At 39.2% G+C, this 26,270-nt stretch overlaps 1 protein-coding gene across 1 annotated transcript; it reads left to right on the forward strand.

Annotated features, from left to right (window-relative positions):
* Positions 1-12,149: 12,149 nt before the first annotated feature.
* LOC125231135 (sterol carrier protein 2) lies at positions 12,150-25,395 on the forward strand. The gene is made up of 3 exons (XM_048136495.1): positions 12,150-13,550; positions 23,308-23,442; positions 24,766-25,395. Exons 1-3 carry the CDS (start codon positions 12,444-12,446, stop codon positions 25,126-25,128), a joined length of 1,605 nt encoding a protein of 534 aa, XP_047992452.1. The 5' UTR covers positions 12,150-12,443; the 3' UTR covers positions 25,129-25,395.
* The last annotated feature ends 875 nt before the right edge of the window (positions 25,396-26,270 follow it).

The following is a 26,270-nucleotide window of genomic DNA, read 5'->3' on the forward strand; positions in this document are numbered from 1 at the left end:
GGTCATCACGACAAATGTCAAAATTTAGGATAACACGAGGTTGGTGTATAATAACCTCATAGTCAAATTCAAACAGAGGAAGCCGAGAGGAATGAAAAACTGGGTCTCTTATAGACTGAAATTTTGCTAGACTATTCACAAGACATGGTAGTTTATCATGGCAGTTCGAGACCGAAACTGCTTTTAGGTCATATAAGCGATGGATAATGGGATGATATGAAAATTGTAGGGATCTAAATAAGTAACTGTCGGCCAGAAATTGGCGGCGCAAATTAAGAGGTGGTTCGGCGCATTCCACCTGCATGGCCTTGATAGGGGAAGATCTCATAGCACCCAGGATAATTCGTAAAGCTCTTGATTGTATTCTATCTAACTGAGTCAACCCGGCTTTGTTTGCAGGCACCAATAAGTGGGTGCCATAATCTAAAATACTGCGTACAGTGGCATTGTATACCAGTCTAAGAGAAATAGGATGAGCACCCCACCAAACTCCTGAAAGACATCTGAGAGTGTTAAGCCCACGTTCGCACTTTTTAATTAGGAATTCAAAGTGCAAAGACCCACTTAATTTTGAATCAAGTATAACCCCCAAAAATTTATGAGAAGAACGGACAGGGATTTTGTCTTCATTGATTGTTAAATTAATGTTTGGCAGAACTAATTTTCGACTATAAATGACTGCACAACTTTTGGCGGGAGAAAGAGACAAACCATGTGTGAAGAGCCAGTTGTTTAAAGACATGAGGGAGTTATTCATGAATGCACAGGCTGTACTTATGTCTTTATTTGAAGAATAAACTAGCAAGTCATCAGCATACTGAAGCACCTGGCAGTCTGAGACGCACTCCTCTAAGTCATGTGTGTATATATTGTATAACAAGGGGCTCAACACAGAGCCCTGAGGTAGTCCGCGCCAGATCAGTCGTGAAGGGTGAATTTGGGGATCTTTACCCCGAAAGATGATTTGTCTTTCAGAGAGGAGGTTACCTATAAGGCAGGCCAGCCTCACCGGGATTCTCAGCTTGCGGAATTTTTCCCTGAGAATAGGGAGCTGGACATTATCATAGGCAGCCTCGACATCTAGGAAAACAGCGACTACCGAAGCTCCTTTTGAAAATGCGAGGCGAATGTCGGATGTGAAAATGGCCAGACTGTCCGTTGTACTTTTTCCCTTTCTAAATCCGAACTGCGAATTTCCTAACATATTGTAGTGTAGTGTGACAACCCTGATGATATATAACTCATCTCATACAGAGTGACAACCCTATGCTCATGCAGCTGTGTGTTATGGATCATAGAGTTTTACGATGTAATTATAAATAATTATAAAGTTTATGGTATAATTAAAGTAATGATTATTGGTCATAAAATATACAATAAAATGTAATGTTAAAAACAGATGGGAATGACTATTGACCGTGACCAGGATAGTATATAAGCACGATTTTTATTGAATAAATATAGAGTATTGACTTGACTTTTGAGTTATCATTACACCCGAAGCACCCCACACTTCATGGCGATCCTAGCCAGTCGTGCTACTCGAGCCAGCCCGAGTATGACCCGCCGCCGCCGATACCATTAAGACGTCATCTTCTGCGCAAGCCGAACTAGTCCATCGTGGCGTCGTCCACCCGCAGCTCCGCATCGTCGTAAGATATGGGAAGCCAGTGCACCAAACCAGAAAAAACCGAGGAAGTCATCATAGCCCAGAACGGTGCCTCCAACAACGCCAGCACATACCAAGCAGAGAGTAACAAAATCACGATATATGTGACCACAGCGGTACTTATAATTATATGTGCCATCTGCATGTACGCCATCTGGAAGAAAATTCACAAATGCTTGACTAGAAAAATTGAGAGACAAGCAGTAGCAGCAGTGATTCGCAACAAGCCAGAGCAAGTCGTCTAGAACGAGACACCAACAGCCTACATCGCATCACGTCGCAGAGCATCGCGTCGCATCACAAGCAGCACAGCATGGGCTCCACCATCAACAGCATCAACACCCGCGCCACAGCATACAACCAGTAGAGGTACACACTTACTCTAATTTTATAATGTGATTTTTTTTTTATATTATGTCACTCGAAGGGTTCCATACCGTATTATGAATAATACCGTATTATGCTCACCATTGAAAACTTATATGAGCAATTAAAGGCATTAAAAGAAGACATTAGAAAATTAGGTTCTAAACGCCGAAAAGAGGCTATTGGTCAGAGTAAGCTCCAACAAGTACAGTTGTTGTATACTCGATACGAAGAGTATGTAGAACAATACAGTTTAAAATTAGAAAAATCCGAAATCACAGTTAAAGACAGTGAGTTGATTAAATCCTATTTACCAAAAATAGAGGAAATTTACAACAAAATTTTATTAGTGTACCAGCAAGATAAAATCGAAATAACAATGGCATCAAACGACAGTTTTGATCTAAAAACAGCGGTAGCTTTATTACCAAAAATGGACGGGACCGAAACCGTCACTAAACAACTAATAGACGCCATAGAATTATACGCCACGATTATTAAAAACTCAGATTCAAAAACATTGATTAATTTTGTAATCAAAACCAGATTATCACAAAATGCAAAACTTAGAATATCTGACGAGCATACCAAAGTAAGCGATTTATTAGATGAAATGAGACAACATCTTTTACCGACCAAATCCGCCACCGCTATACAAACAAAACTTATGACAAGCAAACAAGGTAGTAAAACTATAGAGCGATTTGGCCAAGAACTGGAGGATTTATTTGTAAACCTCACAGTAACTCAGGCAAACGGAAAGCCAGAGGCATATAAAATATTGCAACCCTTAAACGAGAAAACCGCGATTAATACATTTACGGAAGGATTGCGAAATGGCAAGTTAAGCACTATTATAGCATCCAGGAATTACATTACCCTGAAAGATGCCATACAAGGGGCAAAGGACCAGGAGGTGTCCTTAACAGTGACACCAAATACCGAAGAGATGTTCTATTTTAATAGAAGAGAATACAGCACACGGAAACCATACAGGGGCCGTTACAGTGGACCCATGGGTAGATATCCGCAACGTGGGGTGTACAGGAACTCAAGTATGCGCAGTCAGCCAAAAAGGACGGACGCGCGGACAAGCTATAATCGCCCGGAGCAAACCTTGAGTACCTATCAAACACGCCCTTATTGGACTAATGGTGGTAGCCGCCAAAATCCGACAAACAGGCGACCTCAAATAAATACGGCAATAGAAGAAACGCAAACGAACGAAAACGATAACGATAACTCGTCACCATCGTTTCAGTTTTTTCGTGCCCAATAATTACATTCTAACATACAGTCATATGAATTCAGTACAGTTTGCGATTAACAATACAATGCACATATGGCTTATTGACACTGGAGCGAGTCTAAGCGCAGTAACTAATAATATAGCATTACTATCACACGGCCAGCTGATACCAAAGATGACTCATATAAACGGACTAGGAGGAACAATTACGTCGCACAATATAATTACGCTCAGCTTACAGAGTGATAGTCAATCATATGAACACGACTTTCATGTATTTCCGAAAATAGCATTACCATTGCAAGTAGACGGAATAATTGGACAGGACTTTTTAATAAAATATAAAACCATTATAAACTACGAAAAAGGAACAATCACACTAAATAAGAATAATGAGTTACTTACATTGCCATTATCATTACAAACGAATAATAACGAAACCATTACATCAAACCAGATAAAATTACCAGCACGAAGTGAATCTCTCATACAATTAGATACAAACTACACAGGTGATTGCGTCATATTAGCAAACGAAGTTGCCGAAGGAATTTTCACTGCCAACACATTAACCAGTAATAAGAACGGAAAAATAACAGTAAAAATATTAAACACGCGTGAAGAAAACATCATTTTAACGAATTTCACCCCAGAAATCAGACCAATTAGCGACTATGACTCATTTTCATTTGAAAAATGTAAAAATAACTCAGATAGGGTAAAATTATTATTTTCTCTTTTAAATTTAGAAAACTTAAAAAACGAAGAAAGCACCTCTATTGCCAATATATGCGCAAAATATGCAGATATTTTTCAACTACCAGGTGACTCATTAAATACTACAAACTTATATGAACAAAAAATTACATTAAAACCTAATGTATCACCAGCCTATACTAAACCATATCGGTTACCTCAATCACAAAAAGTTGAAATTAATAAACAAATACAAGAAATGTTAAAAAATGATATCATAGAAGAGTCCCAATCGGAATGGGCTAGTCCTATTCTTCTTGTCCCCAAGAAACCAGACTCCAGCGGAGAAAAGAAATGGAGATTAGTAATAGACTACAGAAAGGTCAACAACGTAATCGAAAATGACAAGTTTCCCTTGCCTAACATTACCGAAATTTTAGACTCCTTAACAGGTGCTATGTATTTCAGCACCTTGGATTTAAACCAAGGCTATTATCAGATAAAATTAGATCCAGAAAGTAGAAAGTATACAGCTTTCATAGCAGATAAACACTACCAAATGAAACGATTACCTATGGGATTAAAAACCAGCCCAAATGCCTTCAGCAGAGCTATGACTATAGCCATGTCAGGTCTCAACTACATGCAATGTATAGTCTATTTAGATGACATCATTGTCATGGGGAGAAATTTGCAACAACACAATAAAAACCTTATTGATGTTTTTGAAAGATTAAGAAAAGTAAATTTTAAATTAAACCCTTTAAAATGTAAATTTTTACAAAAAGAAATTTTGTATCTAGGACACGTAGTAACTCCCGAGGGAATAATGCCAGATCCAAAAAAGATCACAGCGGTTCAAAATTTTCCAGTGCCGAAAAATGCGGACGAGGTCAGACGTTTTGTGGCATTTGTAAATTATTATAGAAAATTTATCAAAAAGTTTTCCGAAATAACACAACCGTTAACCAAATTATTAAAGAAAAATGTGGAGTTTCAATGGACAAAACAATGCGAAGAGGCATTTAAAAAGTTAAAAATAGCCATCAGTACCCCACCGTTACTACAATACCCAGACTTCTCAAATGACAATACTTTCACGATACACACAGACGCATCAGGCACAGCCATAGGATGTGTACTATCAAACCAAAATGGATTACCCATAGCATATGCAAGTCGACCGTTAAATAAAGCAGAAAAAAATTATCCAACAACGGATAAAGAATTATTAGCAATTGTTTGGAGTGTAAAATATTTCAGACCATACATATACGGACGGAAATTTAAAATAGTCACAGACCATCGTCCTCTCATATACTTATTTAGCATGAATAATCCATCTAGTCGACTCACTAAATTCCGTTTGTGCCTAGAAGAATATAACTTCACTGTGGAATACTTGAAAGGTAAAGATAACGCAGCTGCAGACGCGTTATCAAGGATTGAAATTACCAGTGAAGATCTTAAGAATATGACAAACCAAGTAATGACAGTAATGACTAGAGCACAAAGAAAACGGAAGGAACAACAAAACCAGAATGACGCAGATCATTCACAAAATAAGGATTCCAACCGAGACTGGCCTGCGCAACCACAATCGATGGAAATCCTTAAGAAACCTGACAATTTACCAGAATTGACATATGATAAAAGAAACTATTACAAAATACTGGAACAACGAGATTGTGTAACCAGTCAAAATAATATAATAATATACTCGCCATCCTTAGCGACACTGTGTGTGACACCTAATATCCTATCGTGTACGAAACGAGATTTTCTCGCGAGGGAATTAGGATTGTTTTGCAAGGATCAACAAATAACAGAGGTATGCATACTATATAATGATGACACTGCGAGTATTATAATAGAGCTAGCTCAATGCATACATAAATATAATAAAGGGACCGGCCCAAAGTTATTTATTATAAAAGGCGTCACGAGAATAAACAATAAAGATGACAGACGTGTCATACTAAACGATTTTCATATATTACCTACTAGCGGCCACGCAGGCATACGTAGAACGACTGCAAGAGTAAAACGTTACTATTACTGGCCCGGAATGGATAGCGACATTATGGAATTCGTAAAAAAATGCGATAAATGTCAAAAACAAAAATTCCATAAATACGTAAAACAGCCGCTTTGCATTACAAGCACAGCGATAGCATCATTCGATAAAGTCTTTTTAGATTTATGCGGACCCCTAACTAAGGATTCAAACGGATTTTGCTATATACTCACCTTACAGTGCGAACTCACTAAATATGTAGAGGCATATCCACTGCTTAATAAAGAAACAGAGACAGTTGCAAGAGCATTAGTTGATAACTTCATATTGCGGTATGGAATACCTAAGGAAATAGGGACAGATAGGGGAACCGAATTTATGTCATCAACTATGCGCAACATCTGTAAAATATTAGATATAAAACAATTGCAATCAACCGCTTACCACCATGAGACACTGGGTTCATTGGAAAATTCACATAAGGCTCTAGGTGCCTTTTTAAGGATACAAACAGAAAACCAGGCTCATCAGTGGTCAGATTGGTTGCAATATTGGTGTTTCTCGTATAATACGACAGTGCATTCAGCAACTAGATATACACCATATGAATTAGTATTTGGTAAATTATGTAATATACCAACTAATATTGTAAACCAGGTAGAACCTATGTATAACTTTGATTCATATCCAATAGAATTTAAATATAGATTGCAAAAATCCCAAGAGGATGCTAGAAATAATTTAATTAAGTCTAAATTAAGTAGAAAACTAAGTTATGATATAAAAACAAATGCTATAACCTATAAAATAGGAGACTTAATATTACTCAAAAAGGAAGACAGAAGTAATAAAATGGACCCCATCTTTACTGGACCCTTTACGGTAATTTCAGATCAAGATTGTAATGTGAAAATACTAGTCTCAGGCAAAGAACAGATGGTACATAAAAATCGAACAAAACCTTACTATACATAAATAAAACAACACACAGTAAACACTAAAATTTATAATACTGTATTACACACATTAATAAAAGCAACACATTCATAATTAAAAAAAAAAAAAAAAAAACACACACACACACTCCTTGGCACACAAAGTCACTCAAAACAAACCCCCGGGTTCCTCGCCGTCTCCAACGTTGTTCGCATCATCGGCCCCCAAGGCCGATTCAATGGCATCGATTAGCCAATCGAATCGACGCCAGCGAACCAGCCAAAACTCGCCGCCTGACCCCAGCTGGTAGTCTAGGTGGTAGAATTCGCCTGCGGGACCAGTGACGCCCAGCTCCAGCCACATCAGTTCTTGGAGGCCGGGCATGGGGTTAACAGGGCATAGCACGGGGTGCCCCATAGGCGCCCCAAAAACGCAAACATACTCCCCGCCTGCGGGCACATCACGCAAGGCCGAGAGCAATAGAGGCACGTTATAATTTGTGGCGAATAAACGCGCGCGCTCCAGGATAGCATTGAAGACAAAATCCACAACGATGGTAGCCATGATAAAGTAGGAAGACAACTTAACCCGATAGCAAGCTAGAGATTAATAATTACAATCTTCTAAAAACAATAAGATCTACCATCATATGATCACATTCCTTCACCCAAATAAGGAGCCATTACCTCCGCAGTCGAGAAAGTGTCCTATAACGCATATGCAAACAAATACCATAACAGCAACCTAGATATAATTTAACTCATGTTACAGTAACTGCACTCATATACACACCTATACACTATACACATATAGCTATCTTAAACTTAGGTATAATGATTTTTTTTTGTATATCCAAATAGCAATAAGATTTTTTTATTATATTCAGAACCAAATTAAGAATCTATAATCAATTAAAAATGTATCCCAGTAGAAATAAGTAAAAAAAAAAAAAAAAAAAAAAAAAAAAAAAAAAAAAAAAAAAAAAAAAAAAAAAAAAGCCAAAAACAGTTGTCATGTATAATCCAACTATTTTTGACTCAAAAAAAAGGGGAAAGCTGTAGTGTAGTGTGACAACCCTGATGATATATAACTCATCTCATACAGAGTGACAACCCTATGCTCATGCAGCTGTGTGTTATGGATCATAGAGTTTTACGATGTAATTATAAATAATCATAAAGTTTATGGTATAATTAAAGTAATGATTATTGGTCATAAAATATACAATAAAATGTAATGTTAAAAACAGATGGGAATGACTATTGACCGTGACCAGGATAGTATATAAGCACGATTTTTATTGAATAAATATAGAGTATTGACTTGACTTTTGAGTTATCATTACACCCGAAGCACCCCACACTTCAATATCTCGACTTTCCACATACCACTCTAACCTGTTTTTAATCAAGTGCTCTAGAATCTTTGTTAGAACTGACGATAATGCTATGGGGCGATACGACCGAGGGTCGTTAGGATCTTTACCGGGTTTAAGTATGGGCATGATCAGTTGGGATTTCCACGATGTGGGAGGATGGCCGGAAAGTACAATGCAGTTAATCAAATCGAGGAAATATTTAAGGAATGAATCTCCTGCTTTGGCTATAAATGAATATGGAATTCCGTCTAGTCCCGGGGCGGAGTCTTTGACTGCTTTTAGAACGTTTTTTAGCTCCAACATGGTGAATAATTGATCCAAGGCATCAGTCGATTGGTTATTAAGCAGTCCAATGGGAGAATCAAGGACTCCAGGGACATAAGGAGGAGCGATTCTATCTAGAAAAGATTCAGCCCATTGCAAAGAAGTGGGAAAAGGACAGTTATTAGGGTTACCTGATTTTCTAAATTTTCGTATATTGTTCCATACTATTGCATCAGGAGTAGGAAGGACTTAAAGCCGAACAAAAGGATTTCCATCCCTCAGCCTTCTTATTACTGAGCAATGTTTTTGTGTCTGCCATAGCCTTAGTCAAAACATTGAAATTCTCGGTCGACATATTTGAGGCATATGACCGTTCTGCTGCCTTTCTACTCCTGACAGCTATAGTACACTCTTTGTCCCACCAGGGAGGGGAAGCCAATTTACCTTTGGCTACATTTTTAAGAGGGAAAACCTTATCTGCAGACGTTTTTATAGCTAAGATTAGAGCATCTGAACAAATATCTATGGAATTTAGAGTGATATGAGGCAAGTCCTTAGATTCAACTTCTAGAGCTTTTTGTACGAATCCCAATCCGCTCCGTTGATATTATATTTTAATAGAGGTCTATTTTCCGTAGGTTTTTTAGTGGTTCCTAGAGGAAGACTTAATAAAATAGGGAAGTGATCGCTTCCGTGTGTACTATCCAAGACCGACCAAGTTATACGAGACGCGAGAATTGGAGATGACAGAGATAAATCCACTGCACTAGTTGCGTGATTAGGGAGAGAACGTAGCGTAGGTGCACCAGTATTCAGTAGGCATAAGTTGCATTTGTCCATGATATCTAACAAAAAAGTATCACCTAGACCGTCGTCTTTCTTATCGCATCCCCACAAAGTATGATGGATATTAAGGTCTCCAAGAATCATAACGGGCTGGGGAAGGGATTCTATTTGCTTTCTCAGTAGCTTTAAAATATGAGGGGAAGGATCCGGTATATATAAAGATAAAAAGGTAATACCTTCTAGGCGGGCACAAGTGGAATGAAAAAGAGGACTATTATTAGGTAAAGGAATTTTCTGGAAAGGAATATGGTCTCTAATGAACAAGGCGCATCCAGCTCGGCCATCTGCGCGACAGTCCATTAGAGAACAGAAACTTGGGATTTTAAAAGTTGAGTTGTCTTTGAGCCATATTTCTGATATGGCTAAAATTATAGGGTTGAATTTGTTGACCAAGAAGAGTAATTCATGTTTTTTATTAGAGATACTACGGCAATTCCATTGAAGAACTGTTTGATCCATAATGTGATGTAATCAGAGATGAAATAATAGGCGCAACGTGGGACAGCAGAGAAGGGTTTACGGGGGTGGCCGGAGAAAATATTTTAATAAAAGAAGTGATCAAAGTTATAATATCAGAAATTAAATTGTTTTCTTTGTGTTGTTGTTGGTCAGGATAGACGGGTCTAGACTCAACTACGGGGTCCCTAGTCAAAGCCTCGTGGGCCTTTCTGTCGTACCCTTTAGCAAGCCGAGGTGGTGGGCGAGGCTGCCGAAATACAGTTTTTACATATGATTGAGTGACTGGAGATTGTGGGGATGAAGCCGTCACATTTGCGTACGACTTACTTCTGACCTTGGAGTGCTGGTTAGACGCCTCATTATAAGAAATATTTTCATCAGCCATGGTTTTCTTGATATTTAACTGTCTAATATATTCGGGACATGATTTGCTGTTCGCCCTATGTCCTGCCCCCAATCCCTGAGGGCAATTACAGCACAAAGCTCCAGAATCATCTTCAACGTCACATGTGTCCCCAGTGTGGGACCCTGCACAACGGAAACAACGGGGGAGCGACCTACATTTTTCCTTAGTGTGCCCAAAACGACAGCATTTGAAACACTGAATTGTAGGGTATTGATACTGCTCTACTATTAATGAATTTAAGCACAAGTATACTCTTTTTGGCAAAGTTTGCCCGTCAAAAGTTATTATCACTGTTTCAGACGGTAACCATACGTAAGAACCATCAGGTTTGGTCTTTTTATAATTTAGACGTCTAATTTTAATGGGAGTGGCTCCCCCCGAATTGGCTGGCACCTGAATGTTCGTCAACACCTCTTCAGGCGTCCAGTCAGCCGGGACTCCACGTACCAGCCCCATTCTCGTAACATTAAATGTCGGAACAAACGCTTTGTACTTGTTTTGAGTTAAAGTGGGTGATTCTATGAATTGGTTGGCATCCTCTGCTGAATGGAAACTCAGAGAAGCACGGTTACGTCCGATTTTCTTAATGGAGCCCGCCACTATATTTGGGAACTCCCTTATCCTATCTTGAACGAAACGACCAAAAGCTACCGGGTGCAAGGAAATTCCCGAGTCCGGGGCTGACTCAATTCTTTGAACATGGACTACATAAGGTCCCTGGTCCCTATCTGTATATTTGTCACGACCTATTTGGGTAAAAAGAGTACTAGGGGTCTGCGTCTGAGTCTGCGTCACATTCTCCTGCGGGTCGATTATCAAATGTGCCGGCGGAGTTGCAGTCTGAGATTCGGCTTGCGATTGCTGTCCTGGGGGTATCTGTGTATCTGAATTACTCAAATGGCTTGACTGATCAGATCGGCTCCCAGACGGACTGGGAGACCTCGAGCGGGATGCATTATTTTTTTTATGATTATCCTGCCGTTCTCGTTCCTTACGTTTCTCTAAATCACGTTTCTTTTTTCTGCCCATGACTGTAGAGAAAACTGTAGCATGTGCCTGCGACCTTTCAAAATCCTCGTGTTGGGACAAAGTGAATTTACTAAAGTTCACTAAGCTACAATTTTCATCGTCAGGATCATCCAAACCAGCACCCTCCTCCATGAGGATGCTGATTTGGTAACCCGAAACTACCCTCTTATTACTATGATTACTAAACTACTTCTAATCACAAACACAAAACACTTACCGCTACGCCAGACACTATCAAAATGGATTATCAACAGTAATTAATGCAATTTAATCAGAATCGCTTCCAAAAACTACAAAAAACTACAATTATTTTTAACGATCAACTACCCGCTATCGACACTCAACCGCCAATCCGAACTTCTACTTACCCCACCATCTTTTATCAAGTTTTTTGTCGTTTGTATTGAGTACATCACTAGAGTACGTTCAAATACTACAAGTTGTTGGAAAAAAAAAACAGTTTCGTGACAAAAGTGCAATTAGGGAATACTTTTTGAACTTCTCAATTACATTATAATATGCATAGCTAACTGTTTATTAAAATGCTGCTTTTTATAAACACCCAGTACTTAGGTTCTGTAGGATGTGAGTTTTTTATGTTAATTCAACTGGATTCGGTTGTACACTGTTATCCGAAATCTGAATGCTCTTTGGTGGCTACGTCATGTCAGTGACATGTCATGGCAAATGTTCGACCTGCGAGGAGTTTGTAAATTTGAATTTCTTAAGACGACGACCCAGAGTTTAATTTTGCGTCATTTACATTTTGGTACACGCAAAATCTCAATGGAAATTGTGTCAAAGACGTCATGCAATGTGAACTTCGACTTATAATCATTATAAATTCAATTCACTACAGTCTTTCACTTTAGTAGAGATACGCGTACGGCTTTTCTGTTGCTAATAGCAATAAAAACTAGTTTGTTTCGCCGGAAATCGCACATTGACCTATCAAAAATCGATTAGAACTGTTGGTGGTGCCGTCCTATAGATAAGCACTATCTTCGGCGAGTTATCAGTGACCGAAGGAATTAAAGAGATTTGGTGAGCTCGTACTCGTTCTTTGTGCGCGGTCCAGCAAACTCCGCAGTTCGCAGTCATCGCTTGAGGTAATTATAAGCTTTTAAAATGGGTAGAAAAGTTTTTGTTGTCGGCGTAGGCATGACGAAGTTTGTCAAGCCGAGCCCGGACCGCGATTATCCCGAGATGGGGAAGGAGGCGGTGGAGGCTGCGCTCGTGGACGCCGGGATCAAGTACGAGAAGATCCAGCAAGCCGTGTGCGGGTACGTGTTCGGAGACTCGACCTGCGGGCAGCGCGTGTTGTACCAGGTCGGAATGACCGGTATCCCGATCTACAATGTTAATAACAACTGCTCGACCGGTTCGAACGCGCTCTTTCTCGCCAAACAGCTCATCGAGGGAGGTATTTCCGACATAGTTCTGGCCGTTGGCTTCGAGAAGATGGCTGCCGGCGCGCTCGGCGCTGGCGCCTACACAGACCGCACCAACCCCATGGACCGCCACACACTCAAAATGGCCGAGATGGCCGATCTAGCCGCCGCCCCCATGACACCGCAATACTTCGGTAATGCTGCTATGGAACACATGAAGAAGTATGGCACGACAGAACTGCATTTGGCCAAAATAGCTGCCAAGAACCACAGACACGGTGTCAAAAATCCGCGAGCACAGAGCGCAAGGGAGTATACTGTAGAAGAGGTTTTGAATTCTAGAAAGATCTATGGTCCGTTGACCAAGCTGGAGTGTTGTCCGACTAGTGACGGTGCTGGCGCGGCTGTGCTCATGTCGGAAGAAGCTGTCATCCGCCACGGGCTGCAGAACAAGGCTGTTGAGATCATAGGTATGGAAATGGCGACTGACACAGAAGCCGTGTTCACTGAGAATAGTTTAATGAAAATAGCTGGTTATGACATGACCGGGCTGGCTGCTAAGCGCCTTTACGAAAAGACTGGAATTTCGCCAAAGCAAGTAGATGTTGTAGAGCTTCACGATTGCTTTGCTGCCAATGAGCTGATTACATATGAAGGTCTTCAGTTATGCGGGGAGGGTCAAGCGGGCAAGTTTGTAGATGCTGGGGACAATACATATGGCGGACAAGTGGTTGTGAACCCAAGTGGAGGACTGATAGCGAAGGGACATCCTCTGGGAGCCACGGGGCTGGCGCAGTGTGCTGAGCTGGTCTGGCAGCTGCGAGGCGAGGCGGGAGAGAGACAGGTTGGTTACATATTAAGGTGACCCTCTACCAACTTTCTTTTAAAGGTGAAAAAAAAAACTATCCTTCTTATATCTTAATACTCGCTGGTAACAACAGGCCATACACTCATGAAAGGTATAATAATAATATAATAATAAAAGGGTACTTGAACAAAAGTCCTCATTGCCCGCGCGCATTGCGTGTAACAACTAGTTATTACTACACATAATTTAGATAACATTACAATTGAAATTAAAATGTTTCAAACTTATCAATGTTAATAATGTCAGTCATTTGTCTCTCGTTAAACAAATAAAAAAAGATTTAACACTTATTGCAAAGGTAGAGACCAAGGGCATTGTAAAACAATGCAATGCACTTATGGACTTTGCACTTCAGATATTACATCCTTTTATATGACAATATTGATAGTAGTAATAAAACACACATTATTTTCTATACAACAAGGTGTATAAATATAGATGTAGCAAGCGCGGATCCAGCTTCGTGCCCAGGGGGGGGTCACGTGGTATAGGTCCAGGCCCCTAGGGGGGGGGGGGTCACGTGGTCTATTTGTATGACCAACCTAGGCTCCAGGGGGGGTCATGACCCCCATGACCCCCCCCCCCTGGATCCGCGCATGAGATGTAGACAAACTGCCAAAGATATGTATTTTATCATACAAGCAATAAAGCCTATACTGAATACCAGCAGCGGCTGGTCCATACAAGCCGATTCCCACCGGCTTGCCTAAAATTGATTACTGGTAAAGTACCTTAATGTTAAGGTAGGTTTCTTTTTGCTCAGTGTTGCCTAGCAGAAATTTTCACCAGCCGCCACTGCTGAATACCTTGACTGAACATACATCCATACTTAACTATTATAAATGGGAAAGTGTGTTTGTCTGTTTGTTTGTCCGTCTTTCACGGCAATACGGAGCGATGAATCGACGTGATTTTTTAGATGGAGATAGTTGAAGGGATGGAGAGTGACATAGGCTACTTTTTGTCTCTTGCTAACGCGAGCGAAGCCGCTGGCAAAAGCGAGTACATCATATTTCTTAAACAACATACAATCTTTTGAATAGAACATGTTGGCTAAAATAGAACATGATAGCTAAAATATTTTTTCTACTCCCGAACTGTTATTCGTCATTTACAGGGTCGTGCACAGATCTTTAAAACCCTACATAAAGGTCTATTCCCCAAAGCCAGCGTCCGCTGGCTTTCCGCGCATGCGCGCAGTATCGAAAAAACTAAAACGCATTGTTTGGCTCTGCAACTATGGCAACGCCTTATAACGACACTGCGGGCGTGCGCGGGAAGGCTTTGGGCAGCCGAGCTGACAGTGCAAACCTTTGAGTCAAAATAGAGGAAACAGTGTGAATTTCACGAAAGTTATTCAAGAAAACTATTAAAAACTAGTGCATGGTCGTAGAAAAAGTATTGTATGCAACGGTGTTTAACTGAGTCAAAAAATACTCGTGGCGTCTCAATAACAATTTGAGGCGAAGCCCACGCCACTCGTCTTTTTTGACCTCCTTTAAACGCCTGTTGCATAAAATACTATTTTTTGGTGTTTTTAAACAAGGGCATTTTCAAAAATTGGAACCCAAAATGAGTGAAAGTTGTTAACAAAAAATTAACGCGATGTCAGTTTTGTGACGACAATTAAACATGAAATTTAAAAAAAAATTGCTTTTGTGTTATTTAATTACATAAACTATAAGCACAGATTATTAATAAGTTACTAACGTAACAGATCCTTCACTTGCCCCCAAAAATTAATACCTACGCTTTATTTAACTAATACTAATGAGTTACTACGTAAAACTCAGAAGAATAGTAGGTACGTGCCACGCGACTACACAGGCGGGCGCGTGGCGCCCCTCGACCACTTGTTCATTCGAATGAACGGCTAGCGTGTAGGTACTTAACCCGTGACCGCGAGCGAGTGACGAAGGCCTGCTATAAACAATAAATATCTGGGCGACCGAGCTTCGCTCGGTTCTGTTTCGTATCCTTGACATGTGTCGCCATCTAGTTCAAAAATGAATAGTACCTACATCGAGCCAAAGAATTCTCAGCCTTAACAACACAACTACTCCACACGAGATGGCGCGCGTTCCGCCACAAAAACTCAAACAGTGTATTTTTCTATTCGTTTTAGCCTTGGCCTGTGTCGCCATCTAGTGTTTGCAATAAATAGTACTTACATCGACCGAAAGAATTCTGTCTTAACAGTACAACTACTGCACACGAGATGGCGCGCGAAGAAAAACGCATGAAAACTCGAAAATTCGCGTTTTCCGGGACCTAAGGATAAGTTAGATCGATTTTTCACCCCCAAAAACCCCCACATAACAAATTTCAGCGAAATCGTTAGAGCGGTTTCCGAGATCGTCAGTTTAAATAAATATATAAATAAATAAATAAATAAATAAATATACAAGAATTGCTCGTTTAAAAGTATAAGATCTACATTTAGTACATGAAGAAAGTTGGTTTTTAGACATATTTTACTCTTAATTGTCGTCACAACACTGACATCGAGTTAATTTCTGTTAACAACTGTCACTAATTTTAGGATCCAATTTCTGAAAATGCCCTTATTTACAATGGTCAGAAAAATACAAATAAGCTTCACATTTTCTCGCTACTTTCAACAAATGGTAAACAAAAACTTCGACCAGGAACTAAAGTATAACACTTTAAGTTCTCGCGCTTTGTACACATATTTAAAGTCACACACAGGTCGATCGCGATTAATTAACATTATTTTTACCTTTTTTCCCAACGTTTTGGCCAGGTTGCACTGGCCGTGGTCGCGGAAAAGAAGAAAAAAAAAATAATGAAGGTAAAAATAATGTTAATTAATCGCGTTCGACCTGTGTGTGACTTTAAATATAGGAACTAAAGTATTATTTGAAACACCATTTATCTAAAGTTCATTAGGCTAAGCAGATAATTTCAGCGGTAATCTTAAGATATGTGAATTTCTTGATTGATTGCTTTGATTTGGTTAAAAAATTATAAAAACACTACCTATATCTTATCAATTATATATTATCATAGCTAAGCCTATAGATTAACTATTTAATAATTATTGTTATTTTACTTTAATGTCCAATAACATTGTAATATAATATTTAATGCAAATTTTACCTGACTTGGGAATTCCAAAGAAAATAAATAAATAATAGGAAAAGTAGAAAGGTCGAATTTCATACTTTTCAGTATGAAACGGAAAATAAGACGGAAGAAAATCATCTGTAGGTACGGCAGTTTTGTAGCGGAACTCGAGGAGTAATACTTACTTATACATATACTGCCTATGCTCAGCAGTGGGCGATAAAGGGCTGATATGATGATGATGATGATGATACTGCGTACTTATAGCATTTTACTGAGGTACTAATATGCACTCAGTTATGCACCTAACTGTACGCTGTCGCTGTAACGGCCTAGCCACGACAATGGTCTAAGGCGTCTTGCGGCAGCGGCAAGCGGTAAGTCACAAAAACAAAAACGCACCGCGCGCGAGGCATGCCACGACCTTAACGCTGGCGTTCCGCTCGCAATCCGCGCGCATTCCGCTCGCAATCCGTGCTCGTTAGTTCCCGCCGGCGTTCGTCCGGCGCACCGCTATCATTGCGCTCCGCTAACGCTCCGTCAACGCTCCGCCTACCGCGCCTACGCTCTCAAAACGCGCATGTGTGGCCGAGCTTTTAGTTTGATACCATCTCTCACACAATCCATCCAACTTTTCTTCGGTTTTGTGTGTGTCTCAATCTCAACTGTCTCATGTTTCCTTATCTTTACGATATTACCGGTCACGGACGACCGGTCTGGCTCACTCGGTAGTGACCCTGCCTGCTGAACCGCGGTCCCAGGTTCGAATCCCGGTAAGGGCATTTATTTGTGTGATGAGATATTTGTTCCTGAGTCATGGATGTTTTCTATGTATATAAGTATGTATTTATCTATTTAAGTATGTATATCGTCGCTTAGCACCCATAGTACAAGCTTTGCTTAGTTTGGGGCTAAGTTGATCTGTGTAAGGTGTCCCCCAATATTTATTTATTTATTTTATTTATTTATTACTTCATACAGACATCAGACACATTCTGAAAGTCTAGAACTGGCTAAAAATCTAGGTTTCCAAGAGAAAGTATACAATACCAGTTTAGTCAATAGACAGTTTAGTTAGTACAATACAAGTTAAGACTTGACCGACTTCAGATAAGCAGGTTATCAAGTTTACTGTTTATTTCTCTTGTTATTTTGTGATATGTCTGCCCTCGTGAATGGATGGCTTTCTTATCGTTATTTATACGTTAATTCTTATATGTAAAATATAAATCACATTACTCAGCAATGTTTTTTCGATAATGCAAAACATCATTAGACATCGAAAATGGAATCGAATGATGATGATTAATAAAAACCGGCCGAGTATCTACGTATAATGGAGGGTTCCATAACTTAAATATAATCAGATAGATAAGCACACACTTAGATTCTATATTTTGTTAAAATATATCCTATAGTATCTATAGTTTCTGAGTAAAATGACTGACACACATACATGACCAATCTACATATATAACGTTTTTGCTATTTTGGCACGGAACCCTAGAAACGATCCAATAACGTTTTCCGGATTTCAAGCTATCTCCATAAAGATTCATGGCAGATGAAGTCTGCGAAGCGAGAAGAGAAGAACCGGAGTAGAATGTATGGCGTTATGGACTCCTTTGTTAGTTACTCTACCAAACTTACTGACTCTACTACAGTGAAGGCCTTATAATGAAGAGTACTATCGTACAGTATGGCTTCTTCCGCTCCCCGCTGAAATCGCGGCCCACCCCCTCTCGGTTACCTCACTGTTACCGCCTGTCAAAAACGCGAACAGTCGACCTGTCATATTTCACTCTTACAAGCATACGCGTTCACCTACACGAGCTTAGACTGTGTGCGAGGAACGCGCCTCTTTCATATATTTATTTGATCGCTAGTGTCCGAGGTGTGTCAAGGTATTAAATATGACCACGGAAAATGTGTTAAACTTTATTTTGTTGCTGTTTTTATTTTTAATGACTGAAAATAATTTTCTACTTCCCGGAGTTGACGCGGCTCCTAGTCCTAGCTCGTATATTGGGGCGGCTCGCCATTAGGAAGCAAATTAAATAAAACCTATATCCTGACTATCTATTGGTTTTGATTTTATATAATTACTGTCAAAACATCGCCCGTTATTGACCAGAACGTGCAAATTGTGGAATGAGCTACCTCCTGAGGTGTTTTACTTGCGCTCATGCATGGGGTTCTTCAAGAAGCAGGTATTTAGGGTTCTCAAAGGTCGGCAACGCATAAGTGGCTCCCCTGATATTGCTTATGTCCATGGGTGGCGATGATTGCTTCCCATCAGGCGACCTGTTTGCTCGTTTGCCCCTACCGCATAATAAATAAATACATAATACCTGACCATACAGCGGTTATAGGTACAGTCAACCAATTGGAACCCTAGGCCACTGTAGAACTATGTCATAGTGACGTTATAAATCAGATTGTAAGAAATCTCTTACTTCTTGTTAGTTTGACATGGTTGTAGAGTGGCCTAGGGTTACAATTGGTTGACTGTACAAGCGAACATATTTCTACAGGATTACAAAGTTACTTTCATATGGCATTAATAATACATGCGTTCGGTTAAAAATAGTGGCCGTACAGCGCTTCGTTTTTGCCAACAAACGTAGTGACAGGTAATTTGTGGGGAAACCGGTATTTTACGTAACGTGGCTAGTTTTATACCTCCGACGGTTCGAGGAGGTTGTGCGCCGTCATTCGTACGCAGGTAATGTGTCTACATTACTAAGATGTGAAGATTTATGCAGTGTTGCTTAGTATTAGGTGTGCATATAAAATATGACTTCCGTATAAGTATCGTCAGACAGGTGTAATGTCTTTTGTGTATTTTGATTTTGACCTAACCTGTGATGGAGTTTAAAAATGATTCATGAGTACCTAACTATCGCGTTAACCGAAGACAATAAGTATTATATATAACTTAAAACTTAACAATCTAAACATATCATGTAGTGGATTTTTTGAAGTTTTACATCGAAGACAAAAACAAAAATAATTCCATCAAATTGTTGTGCGTATGTTGTTCATTAGTTGCCGGTTAGCGATTATTAATGAAAACTTCGTTTAAAGAAATCTTAAAAAGAATATTAACGGGAGATGCCTAACTTTTTACAGCCCCCCAAAAAAGAAAGCCAAGTATGTGCAATCCTGTCCACAAGTGTAATTAATTATACTTAGGTGTGTCCGAAAATGCAGCTTTACAAATGCTAACTATTAATTCGACCATGGAATACCATAACAACTTTAATTACTTTATAGTTTATATTTCTCATTAATGATGGCAGCCACAAAATTCTAACATTTATAATGTACTTGCCCGCGGCTTCGCTCGCGTTAGAAAGAGACAAAAAGTAGCCTATGTCACTCTCCATCCCTTCAACTATCTTTACATAAAAAATCACATCAATTCGTCGCTCCGTTTTGCCGTGAAAGACAGACAAACAAACAGACTTTCCCGTTTATAATATTAGTATGGATGTTTGTACATTATAGGAGAGAGGTTTCAGTTAGCTTCCATTAAAAGTAGACTACAAATTAACACAGTTAATCTAAACTGAACCTTAATTTAAAATACGTAAGTGATATTTAAATCTAGGTGAACGTTGAAACCGTAAGAGCAATTTAGGTATGCTAATATTGCTAACTGTAACTGGTTTCGGCGAAACTAAATTAAATTTAGATTCTAGAAAAGTTTAGCTATCAGCAAAAGTGTTAATGAACTCAAATCGTTGACCGGACCAGGCCCCGTAGCCAAATGACGTTTCTGACCGAAACGCCGCAGAAATGTAGTCTGGCTTTGTTGCGTCAATACATAAGAGCGATAGAGATAAATAGATAACTAAGAAAGAGATATTATCGTGAGCGTTTGTGCATTCGGCTACGCATACAGACTTGTTTCAGAGACACGTGCAAGTCCTTTTCTTATTCCTCTCGCAAAATTGCCGCCATCGAATATTTTAAATCAGAATTCAACAATTTATCTACCTATGTGCTGGTTTAGCATACTCATCCGCTTTATCACCATAGTGTCAACCTGCTAGAACTTCTGAAATTTGTAAATTATCTTCCTTAGAAACGGTATACATGTCTTATCTTAAAATGTTTAGACCTATAACTACTAGAGTAAGAGAGTTAGAGATAATTCTCGTAGAGTATTTTCAATTAGGGTGTCAACTTGAGTATGTGTCAGTCACAAAGTACCTTTACTGGTAAATAATGCGATTCATCGAACAAGTCTCAACTATTTAAATGATACACCGTACAACAGTTGATCCTAAGCGCCCATTTATACTGTGGGCATTTTCGCGAGAACAGTCACCAAAAATATTCTAAAGTAGGTAAATTTTATGTTTTTCCTACTCAGACTCACGAGCCCTTTCGATCAGGGAAAAAAAACAATAGAAAAAAAATGGTTCCTATTAGGTATTTAAATAAATTATTTAAAATTATTTATATTTTCTAGTATTTATACTTTCCCACTTTATACCCTGCTGCACAAAATGTTTGAAAAATGGTCACGAAGTGGAAATAATAAATTTGGGACGCTTTTTTCCGCCTAGTAGGATGAAAAGGGCTCGTAAATCTGAGTAGGAGATACATTAAATAGCTATTTTAGCATAAAAAATGTTTTTGAATCTTTTTTCGCGATAGCCCTGTGCGACAACTGACACACGAGTTTTATTCTATTGCACTGCGATATTTCTTTGTGTACGGGCGATTCTCTGTAAGCTTGTAATCGGCTGTCCTGGCCGATTTTTTCAAAAAGTACTTCAATTATTTAAATAATAAGCACGTCTAATAAAACTTTAACCTCGAATCTTTACGGGCCATCATTTTTATAACCATAACTATTTTGAGCGTTTTACTACACGTAATAGCAGCTCTAAAAATACAGTCCCCTGGCTGTCCCCATCACTGTTTTCCCACCTAGAAGTGAAAGTTACGAAAAAAATATTAAAACTAAATACAAGCGGCAGTTAAATCAAAACAATCGAATTATTAAATTATATTATTGTAGTATAACGAGGTCTGATTAATTGGTTATTTATTTAATAAAGTCCAGTAAACTTTGTCCCCAGAATTTGTATACAGTCCCCTGCCTAAAATATTTAGCCATATTAAAAAATAACCACTATGTTCGCAAACGTATTTTTGAGTGAAACGAAACGCGATCGCTGTGAAGTTGGTTACCATGCCTAATGCGGCGGCGAGACGCCATTTTGTTTAGTGTCAGAGCATCACTTGTGAGGTGAACCCGCGTTTGGACCGCTGCCACACCCAGTCCCCTGGTAAGAGTCCCCTGGTAAAAGAAATTTTTATTTCTGTTGAGATTTTCTTAAAAAAGCTTCTGTTGATTATTGATGTGCAAATATGCCATAGAAATAATAAATGACTGATCAATATAAAATGACTTTTATCTAAATACATGACACGTTAAAAACAGTCCCCTCATGCCCCAAACAGTCCCCTGTTACGATTTTTTAGAAAATCGTTAATAACTCGGAAATTACGTATAAATTCAGTGGGTCTCCTTATGTAACTAAAATAATAGTTAATTTTAGTCAACATAGAACTCAGATTTTTGGCAATAGTTAAAAAAAATTGACAGGACAGCATTTGTATGGGACCTTCACGAGCTTACAGAGAATCGCCCGTACAACACAATGTAAGGCCGGCAACTGACAGTCTTAAATTTCATAATCTTAAAAAATCATAATCTTATAAAAATCAGATCGAGTGTCTTGCCACACACATTCTTAAAATACAGATTATTCGCAATCTGTCAGATCAATCTGAAAAAAATCATAATCTTAAATTAAAAACCGGCCAAGAGCATGTCGGGCCACGCTCAGTGTAGGGTTCCGTAGTTTTCCGTATTTTTCTCAAAAATTACTGAACCTATCAAGTTCAAAACAATTTTCCTAGAAAGTCTTTATAAAGTTCTACTTTTGTGATTTTTTTCATATTTTTTAAACATATGGTTCAACAGTTAGAGGGGGGGGACGCACTTTTTTTTCCTTTAGGAGCGATTATTTCCGAAAATATTAATATTATCAAAAAACGGTATTAGTAAACTCTTATTCATTTTTAAATACCTATCCAACAATATATCACACGTTGGGGTTGAAATGAAAAAAAATATCAGCCCCCACTTTACATGTAGGGGGGGTACCCTAATAAAACATTTTTTTCCATTTTTTATTTTTGCACTTTGTTGGCGTGATTGATATACATATTGGTACCAAATTTCAGCTTTCTAGTGCTTACGGTTACTGAGATTGTCCGCGGACGGACGGACGGACGGACAGACAGACATGGCGAAACTATAAGGGTTCCTAGTTGACTACGGAACCCTAAAAATAAGACTGTGTGTGGACAGTTGCGAAATTGTATGGAAATCCGTGCACTCAATCTGATTTTATAAGATTATGATTTTTTAAGATTATGAAATTAAAGACTGTCTATTTAATTGCCGGCCTAACTTTAATCACATGGAAGTTCGCGCCGTTGTAAATGGGTCTTAATGATTTAAAATTTAAATTTTAAATTTTAAATGAATAATGACCTCTCTGCCAATTTTTATATTCTCATAGGTCATAGGAATTAAAGATATCCTCCATTCTTCCAGGTCCCACGCGCCCGCATCGGTCTTCAGCACAACTTGGGTCTTGGAGGAGCAGTCGTCATCACCATGTATCGCAAGGGTTTCACCAATGCTGCTCCCAATGCGGTCGCCGCCTCCTCAAACCCTGAGGAATTTGAGGTAAGCCCCTATAACCACAGTCATCATCATCCTCCTTGCGTTATCCCGGCATTTGCCACGGCTCATGGGAGCCTGGGGTCCGCTTTGACAACTAATCCCAAGATTTGGCGTAGGCACTAGTTTTTACAACCCGAAGGGTAAACTAGACCTTAATGGAATTAGTCCGGTTTCCTCACGATGTTTTCCTTCACCGAAAAGCGATTGGGAAATATCAAATGACATTTCGCACATAAAATCCGAAAAACTCATTGGTGCGAGCCGGGGTTCGAACCCGCGACCTCCGGAACGAAAGTCGCACGTACTTACCGCTAGGCTACCTGCACTCTACCCTATAACAACAGTATAATAAACAATACTATCGTACAGTATGGCCACTCCCGCTCCCCGCTGAAAGTGCCGCCCACCCGCTCTCGGAAACCCCAGTTACTGCCTGACAAGAACGCGACCAGTCGACCTGTCATATCTCACTCATACAAGCATGGTACGCGTTCACCTACACGAGCTTAGACTGTGTGCTAGGAACGCGCCTCTTTCATATATTTGATCGCCATTGTCTGAGGTGTGCTATAACTACATTATACCACACTTTAGACATAGGTTTAAGGGAGTTGTCACCATGTATCGCAGGGTTTCACCAATGCTGCTTGCTCCCAACGCGGTCGCCGCCTCCTCAAACGCTGAGGAATTTGAGGTTTGTCTTTATTATACACACAATCTCTGTAGAAATATGTTCACTTGTACCTCTAAAACTGGTGCCTACGCCAAATCTTGGGATTAGTTGTCAAAAGCGGACCCCAGGCTCTTATGAGACACATTTTTTTTTCACCACACGGACGAGAACAAAATACTGACTACAAAACATCAAACTGAATCATTTGCATCAGTTTATCCAATATTTATGATTCAAAATCGTAATTTTTTTATAGGTAATGTCTACCAGTCAGCTTAAGACATCAAGTTAATATTTGTATGAAATTGCTTTGCACTCTTGTGGATAAAATGCAATTTTGCTATCTGTTTTCGAATAGCAAAGTAAGCTTTTAACAGTTGGTGTGGTGAAAAATAATTTAGTAGCTTCTTATTATGATGTCCACTAACGACATTTTTTCATTAAAACCGAAATAAATTACACATATGAAAGAAAAAGTGACCAAGTCCTCAGGCACCAGAGGACTTGGTCACTTTTTCTTTCATATGTGTAATTTATTTCGGTTTTAATTTATATACATAGTAGTGTGACTACTTTAAGACAGCACAAGTTGAAATATTTTCAATAGATTATAATTTAACTTGTGTTCATTAGGACATTTTTTCAATTTCCAGGTCTACAAATACATGAAGATCCTCGAAGATGCCATGGAGACAGACACGGAAAACCTCATCGAGAAGGTCCGCGGCATCTACGGGTTCAAGGTCAAGGGCGCCAGCGGCAGCGAGGGCTACTGGGTCATCAACGCCAAGGAGGGCAAAGGCAAGGTCACCTACAACGGCAAGGACAAACCCGACGTCACCTTCACAGTCAACGACAAAGATGTCGTCGACCTAATCTCAGGAAAACTTAACCCACAGAAAGCTTTCTTCCAAGGAAAAATCAAGATCCAAGGAAACATGGGACTCGCTATGAAGCTGACAGACCTTCAGAGGCAAGCTGCTGGCAGAATAGAGCAGATCCGCTCCAAACTGTAAATAAAAAAAAAACTTTTTTTTCTTGGTTATGGATCTTGGTCTAGGGCATTTATTTTTAATAAGTCCATGACATTAAGTCAGATGAAATTAAATTGGTTAGAATGATAGATTGAATCTACTATTTGTAACCGAAATGATGTTTAGAAAACGCAGTATAGATTTTAGGTGCAATGTATTTATGTAGATAGCAATAATGTTCAATGTTATCACATTCCCTGGATATTTTATAAAATGGTAATATTTTGTTAATAAAAGTTTTATATTTAATATTGTTTTTCGATTTATCAATGTTTTTTACTAACTATTTTGGCTCAGTGAATCTTGGCCTCCGAAATGAGAGATCGCCGCCTGTCCCGATCCTACGCAGCCTCTTGCCAGTCACTGGCTTGAGGTTTTTACTAAGTGCAAAATAGTATTTTTCAGTACAGATGGTGTTTTTTTACGCACTAGTGCGAGAAGTGGTTCATTATATGCCAGGTCGAAACTTCGGAGGCTCATCTGTACTGATACTGAAAACCGGCCAAGGGCGTGTCGGGCCACGCTCAGTGTAGGGTTCCGTAGTTTTCCGTATTTTTCTCAAAAACTACTGAACCTATCAAGTTCAAAACAATTTTCCTTTTATGATTTTTTTCATATTTTTTAAACATATGGTTCAAAAGTTAGAGGGGGGGACGTACTTTTTTTCCTTTATGAGCGATTATTTCCGAAAATATAAATATTATCAAAAAACGATCTTAGCAAACCCTTATTCATTTTTAAATACCTATCCAACAATATATCACACGTTAGGGTTGGAATGAAAAAAAAATTCAGGCCCCACTTTACATGTAGGGGGGGGGGGGTACCCTAATAAAACATTTTTTCCATTTTTTATTTTTGCACTTTGTCGGCGTGATTGATATACATATTGGTACCAAATTTCAGCTTTCTAGTGCTAACGGTTACTGAGATTATCCGCGGACGGACGGATGGACGGACGGACGGACGGACAGACAGACATGGCGAAACTATAAGGGTTCCTAGTTGACTACGGAACCCTAAAAACGTCCGTTTTCTCTTCCGTTGATGATGAAGATGATGACTCATAGTGTCGTCTCGTGTCGATTTAAAACACTCCCTTCGGTCGTGTTTTAATTTATCGC

This window comes from Leguminivora glycinivorella, chromosome 11 (genome assembly GCF_023078275.1).
Source record: "Leguminivora glycinivorella isolate SPB_JAAS2020 chromosome 11, LegGlyc_1.1, whole genome shotgun sequence".
In the NCBI taxonomy this organism is placed as follows: domain Eukaryota; kingdom Metazoa; phylum Arthropoda; class Insecta; order Lepidoptera; family Tortricidae; genus Leguminivora; species Leguminivora glycinivorella.